Source organism: Setaria viridis, chromosome 2 (assembly GCF_005286985.2).
Source record: "Setaria viridis chromosome 2, Setaria_viridis_v4.0, whole genome shotgun sequence".
Lineage (NCBI taxonomy): Eukaryota > Viridiplantae > Streptophyta > Magnoliopsida > Poales > Poaceae > Setaria > Setaria viridis.
In genome coordinates, this window is record NC_048264.2 from 522943 (window position 1) to 530182 (window position 7240).

A 7240-nucleotide genomic window follows, 5' to 3' on the forward strand; every position below is an offset into this window, starting at 1 on the left:
TGTTCCACAGGAAGCATCCCTGCTTGGAGTCATCGTCATCGTCCTCCGGGAATTCAATCCATCAAGCTGCATACTTGCTACCGGAGGCGAGCCCTATCGTCGCGAACGATGTGATCCACAAGGACAAGTGGTCATCAGCCTGGGCACCCCTGCCGTCTTCAACCTCGTGACCATCGACACCGGCTCCACCTTCTCGTGGGGGTGCAGTGCCGGAGCTGCCAGACCCAGTGCCACACGCACCTTCCGGAGGTCGGGCCTATCTTCGACTACCTCAACTCCACCACGTACAGCGCGTCGCCTGCTCGACTGCGCCGCCGTCCACGACCGCCTCGGCGTCCTCTCCGGCTGCGTCGAGGAGACGGACACCTGCCTCTACAGCCTCCGCTACGGGTCCGGTCCCCTGGCGCAGTCTCCGTGGGCAGGCTGGGCAAGGACAGGCTCAGGCTCGCCCTCTCCGACGACTACGGCGTCGTCGACGGCTTCGTCTTCGGGTGCAGCGAGGACGTCAGGTTCAACGGCCTTGAAGCTGGCATCGTCGGCTTCGGGAACGAGACCTCCTCCTTCTTCAACCAGGTGATGGCCGCGCAGACCAACGGCTACAATCCCTTCTCCTACTGCTAGCTTCCCCGGCAACCATGGCGCGCAGGGGTTCCTGTCCATTGGCCTGTACGCCAGGGACGGCGGCGACCTAAGCTTCACCAACCTCATCTTTGGATACGACGACGACCGCAGACGATTCGTGTACCCATCTGTCTACGCGAGCCAGATGATGATCGTTGACTCTGGGACTCCGGTCACCTTCCTTTTGGCTCCGCCTTCCCCCGCGCCACGACGGCCAGCGGGGTCGAGGCCGGAGGCGTCGGCGATGATGGCGATGGAGTAGCGCGGCGGGTCCCGGCCGTTATCGACAGAAACAGCGTGGTTGGCGTGATGGGCCGAAGTGGGCCCCCCCAAAGGCCCCGCTTTGGGTCCTGTTCCGGTTCCTGTTGGCACATCGGCCTTGTTTACTCCGCAAAATTAGGAGGTGCCAAATTACTGTTACAGCACTGTAGCACACTGTAGCGTTTCGTTTGTATTTGTGAATTATTATCCAAATATTGACTAATTAGGCTCAAAGATTCGTCTCGCAAAGTACAACAAAACTGTGCAATTAATTTTTAATTTCGTCTACATTTAGTACTCCATGTATGTACCGCAAGTTTGATGTGATAGGGAATCTTCTTTTTGCATAGTGTTAAAGTTGGGAGTTGGAGGTGATCATCCCGCTTCGCGTGGTGAGGCGGACGCTGTGCGATCGTGGCAGGTCCTGTGCTGCCCGTGGCGGTTGTCCCGTTCGTCAACTCCTATAGCATAGAGGGCCTGCGACATGTGGCGCACGGGGGTTCGGTACGCCACCGCCTGGCTAGGTGGCTAGGTCGGGAGGCCTCCTCCGGTCGGGGCATGACCCGACATGGGCTGATGTTGAGGTCGCACGGCCTGCTCCTTGATGAGGACGTGACGGTGAGCAGATGCCACTTGGGGAGCGGTAAGCGCCGTGGGTCCGTAGCAGTTGCCCCTGGGCTCCTGCGCAGCACCAGGCGTGGGCGCGTGGCTGAGGGTCGTGCGTGGTGTGCACGAGGGCACGTTCAACCAGGCGTGTTTACCACCTATCGATGTTTTGATACTATTAAATATAGTTTAATTACAAAATTAATTGTAGGAGTCTAATTCGCGAGGGGAATCTATTAAACCATAATTTGATAACGTGGTGCTACAGTAATCATTTACTAATGATGGATTAATTAGTATTAATAGATTCATCTCGCGAATTAGACTCCATTTGTGCAATTAGTTTTCAAATTAGTTCATGTTTAGTCATCCGAATATCCGATGTAACACTGCTAAGGTTTAGATTGCTGCCATTTGCAAGCACTGGAAATGTCACGTGGAAACAATAATACATCCAACTTATACAAGAGTTGTCTGTTAGGCTATCTGTAGTCTAATAGTTGTGTTTGGTAGCCTGAGCCCCGCCGTCGCCCTTTCGTGAGGAGACCGACGCGAGGCGGTTCCACTTGCTTCATGTTTCGCCATTGCAGACACACCTTCTACAGACTACACATACAGTTTCTTCATTCGCTACTGTCTGTCTCGCCTACGACGTCACTTTTACTGTAATGTCACGTTCATCGACTGCCACGTACTGGCAATTAGCAATTAGCAAAGGTACACAAAAAGCATCCATGGATATTTCTGATATATATACATATATTTGCATTAAACAACCGGATATTAAAAAGTTCATGGACAAGATGGAACTGTAACACTAAACTAAAAGGAACTGATGTTAATGACTCTGCAGAGGCAGGAACTAATGTTACTGGAGGATCTCGTTCAGAACAAGATGACGACACAGCTACGAATTGTAACACTACCAAAAGGAACTTGTAAGCTAGTTCCATGGGCAGGCTTGGAGTTGGAATCCTCGCCTTTTCTGATCAGTAGACGACAGGGCACATACTATCATACACATGGTCGTCGACTGATGCCTCCCAATCCTGCTGGTCTCCGCTCACTCTTTCTATGAATCCGACGAACCGACCCCAACCCCCGTGCTCGTGCTCCGGCTCCTCCGACGCTTCGCTCGTCGCAGACCGCACGTCGTCGTCGGAATACCCGGCCTCCGACTCATCATCCTGATCTGCCACGTGCACGGCGGCACGGCGGCGGAGGTGCACGCCGAGGCGGCACGAGATATATGCGTCGATGGCGGCGTAACGGACCTGCTCCCTGGACAGCTTCGCCCCGTCCCACCTGCTCCTGCTGAGCTTCATCGGCTTGCCCACCCCGTGACGGATCCCCAGCAGCCTGTCCGTCATGTCCGCCATGGACGCTCTGCCCGTGCTGCCGGCGCCGCAGAGTTCCAGCGTGGACTCCACCTCCAGGCCGTGGTGCGCGCGCAGCTTCCGGCAGTCGGACGCTACGTAGTAGGCCGCGAACGTGACGCGGGCATCCGCCAGGAACCGGCGGAGGATCTGGGGCACCGCGCCGCCGCCGCCGCCGACGCGCGCGAGCTGGAAGACGAGGCAGCGGTTGCCGCAGCAGAGCTGCAGCGTGCCCGGCCGCGGCTCGACGCCGGCGGGGAGGCGGCGGGAGGGCGGCGTCCACTGCACGCCCAGGCCCACGGTGAGACCGCCGGCGGGGTGGTGGAGGCGGCGGCGCTGGCGCCACAGGGTGGTGTACAGCCAGCGACGCGCCACAGCCGGGCGCGCGGTCACCGTCGTCTGGACGGGGCAGCCGGCGACGCTCACCGTGCGCCTGGGCACGACGGGGTTGCGGCGGGCAACCATGGGCAAACTGTGACTGGTAGGAGTTGGATGGTCCTCGCGCGGCAGCAGATAGGCGATGGAAGGAGGAGATCGACGAAGAATCGGCGAGGACGAGAGAGAGCTTTTGGCGAGGTGTTTACAACTGAGCCTGCTTGGCCATGTACTTGTAGGCGCGAGCAGAGTCCCGCGTATCCCGATCGAAAAATAGCGATCCCAAAAAAAAATTTTATTAAAATTCCTAATTACCTCCACCAATCCCGAATTAACTACCCCATTACCTCCACTAACACCGAATTACGGGGCCCATAATGCATGCATGTTCACCCACCGGCGCGCGACGGCCGGGTGCGCAGTCAACGTGGCCGGGACATCGACGGGCGCGGCGGCGCTGCGGCCGGCAACCATGGCCAGTGCCTGGTCACTGATACATGATGACAGAGCAACGGCGGTAATAATGTGCGGTATTAATAAAAAGCACGGCGTATAAACTATTCACTAGCACTGAATCATGCAGCTCATCATGATGCTTGCATGCTTTGCAAATCGTGCTCACGAACCAAACAGCCCACATCATCATCATCTAACCGTAGCCTACCATCATCAAGGTAAATGATCACAAAGACCCCAACTTTGATCACTGACCTAAACCAAAGCAAAGCTCAGAATCATAACTGAACAAGTTCATCGTCAGAGATACACTGACTGTGCTGGTATCCTGCATTGTTCAGCTCATCTTCCATCCAAACTCTCACCCAACATCAGAGTGATTTTATATGTGTCGAGCATTGCAGCACCAAAAAAATAAGCATACTCCGTATGCATCAGTGCCAAATGCAAAGCAAGTAACACAAAAACGAGCAAATTTCAAAGGCTAATTACACACAAAAGGAAAAAGAACCAAAATTTCAGGAACCGTGCTGCGAATTTGGTCAACAAGCGTACTTCTGATCATGCATCAATTACAGAGATGAAATGATGTACAACTTGCTCATATATGACCCCACGCATATAGATGCACTGATATCATCAAATAACATGTCATCATAAACCAAACTTCCAATCCTGATATACAAGTGGAACGATGCCAACTAGACTTTGATCGTCGATCGATGAGCTCAAGCACTGAGCTAAGCAAAATTTCATCGTCACGATTTCGCAAATTCATCACACGTAGACCTAATGTGGTATCCTACATGTGTTTATCTCTGAAATTCAATGTGTCACCAACAACAGGCAGACTGATAGTAGTAATAGTAATAAATAGTCTTCAGTACGAAACTCAAAGTAAGTTGCATAAAAAGGACGTAAATAAAAGTGGCATATTTCCAGAAATATTGCAACCACCGATTGAGTTCGGCCGACACCAGTACTCCTTGATGATCAGCATCAGAGATCACAGCAAGTAGAACTCTTCGAACTCATCTTCGTCGTCTTGATCACACCCATAGTCGACCCCCTGATCATACCGATCATCTTGTGCAAGTGCATCCTCCACATTGTCAGGCACCACCTCGTTGTAGCCCAGGTACTCGAATGCTTGATAGCCACCACCGTACTCTTTCTCCATGTTGGTAGTGGTCATTCCCTTGCTGACAAACTCTGCATATCCATCCATATTGCTGGCATCAGTGAGAATTCCAGTCCCAGTGTACTCCTGGTAGCCTTCCTCATCCTCTAGATCATCCCCATCACAGCCTTCCTCACCTTCTTGATCATCCCCATTGCAGCCTTCCTCATTCTCATGACCAAGAGACCCAGTCCCACTGTAGCTCATATAGCCATCGTCCTCGCCTTCCTCATCATCAGTGAACGCTCCAAGCCTGACGTGCTCGAACCCATCTGAAGAGTCCACAATGCCGTCCGAGTCTGAAGCATGTACTCGAATGGGCAGACCATGGGTAGCAGTGATGCCCACGTCGTCGTCGTAGTAGTCAGTCTCGCTGTACATGTCCGACTCAGTTAGGCCGGCGAGCTTGCTGCTGGTGATGGCCGCGCCGACACCCACCACGGCCGGCGCTGAACGTCCAGAGAACGCCCGAGGAGACCACTCGAAGCGAGGCGCCGCGGGAGCAACCACGGGGGCGCGCTGCTGGAAGGGAGGTGCCGCGCGGACATGGGCGGGAGCGCGCCGCTGGACGGGAGGTGCCTGGCGGAAGGCGGCGGGAGCGCGCTGCTGGGCCGGAGGCGCCTGGCGGACGAGGACGGGAGGACGCTGGTAGGCGGGAGGTGGCGCGCGGGGGAGGACCGGCCGGCGAGGCGGTTCGGCGGCGGCGGGGCAGAGGACGAGGCCGAGGTGGAAGGCGAGGTAGGCGTCGACGCAGGCGTACTGGACCTGGTCCGGCGAGAGGCGCGGCGCGTGCCAGGCACTCATGGCGACGTCCCTGGGCTTGTGGATCCCGGGGTAGCCGAGGAAGCGATCGGCCATGTCTTCGAGGGAGGCGTTCCCCATGCCCGCGACGGCGCGCAGCTCGCACCCGCGCGCGACGTGGAGGCCGTAGTGCGCCCAGAGCATGCGGCGGTCGTTGTCGGAGCCGGAGCCGACGAAGGTGACCCTGGGGTCGGCGAGGAAGCGGCGCAGTATCTCCGGGACGGCGCCGCCGGCGTGGGCGAGGTGGAAGAGGAGGCAGCGGTGGCCGACGCAGATCTGGAGCGTGGCGGGGACAGGGGGCACGCCGTGGAGAGGGAGGCGGGTCGGTGTCCACTGGACGCCGAGGCCGACGACGAGGCGGCCCCGGTGGTGGAGGGACCAGTGGAGCCAGCGCGTGGTGGCGACCCAGCGGCGCGCGTCGGCGGGGCGTGCGGTGGCGAGGGCGGCGAAGCTGCGGTCGTAGACGCGGACGGTGTAGGCGTCGTGGGAGGGCGTGGAGCGGCGGAGGCGGATGGAGACGGCGGCGCCGTCCATGGCGGCGGCGGGGGGTGGGGTTTCTCTCTTGGAGTTGGGGTTTTAGACGGGGAAAGAAACGAACGAGAGGGTTGATTTGGACGGTGGGCTAAGATGAGAAACAGCCCAGCCCAACCCAACCCAACACAAAGGATTCGGTAATGGGAATCGTTATGTTTTGTTGCGCATTGGGTTTGGATTTGGTAATTTTCTTAGTACGTAATTTTAAAACCTAAGGATATATTGATTCTTTTATTTCTCAATTATAGATTAATCGCTTCAGTGTATCACGGTCACTCAAGGCATGCTGCACGTGAATGTAAATAGTACTTCTTCCATCCAAAAATAAGTATCCATTTAGAATATTTCATATACATTCATATTTGTAAGAAATGTCTATGTTACTCCTAATAACTCATAATCACTACAAGGAACCTTCTAGTCTATGACGAACCGAAAAATGTCATAAATATATTTTTTGCTTCATAAACCGTCATTTATGATGCTCGAAATACGTTCATCATTAATTGTCAATCGAGCATCACAAACCCGTGATTAGTGACGTTCATTATTTCAATGTGTTGTTGTATCTATGATGCCTACAAAACGTCAACAGAATTGTCATAAATTGGCTCATACGGTTTTTCCACAGTGGACAAGATCTGACGTGGCATCCGATAGCATGACAATTGTGACAAATTATTTCACCATAAAATGAATTTGACCCATTTGTTATTGGATCGAGCTCAAATTTGTTCCCACCGACCAATGTTGTTTCAATAGCCAAAAAACTACGTGATTATCTTGAGGTTTTTATATAAGCCGGCCTATGTGGCTAGAAAAAAAAATTTGTTTATAGTAATTATTGAACTCATAAATAAGCTGGTGAAAAAAGGGAGAAAAACACATATCGTTGGTTGTTAAGAATTTTGACCTCTACGGTCCATAATCTCGCACGCTATAATTGGTGATACTTCCAAAAAAAAACTTTTGATGGTTTTACTATAAGGAACGGTGCTGGCACTCAGTCGACCTACTCATTCTCGAGGCT

The 7240-nt window shown here is 54.1% G+C and overlaps 1 protein-coding gene across 1 annotated transcript; it reads right to left on the reverse strand.

The window, feature by feature from the left end:
- Positions 1-2357: 2357 nt before the first annotated feature.
- Positions 2358-3329, reverse strand: LOC117842519 (uncharacterized). The gene has a single exon (XM_034722994.2). It carries the CDS (start codon positions 3327-3329, stop codon positions 2478-2480), a length of 852 nt encoding a protein of 283 aa, XP_034578885.1. The 3' UTR covers positions 2358-2477.
- Positions 3330-7240: the final 3911 nt, after the last annotated feature.

Coding starts and splice junctions, on each gene's coding strand:
- LOC117842519 (XM_034722994.2), bottom strand. CDS start 3,329: ATGGTTGCCCGCCGCAACCCCGTCGTGCCCAGGCGCACGGTGAGCGTC.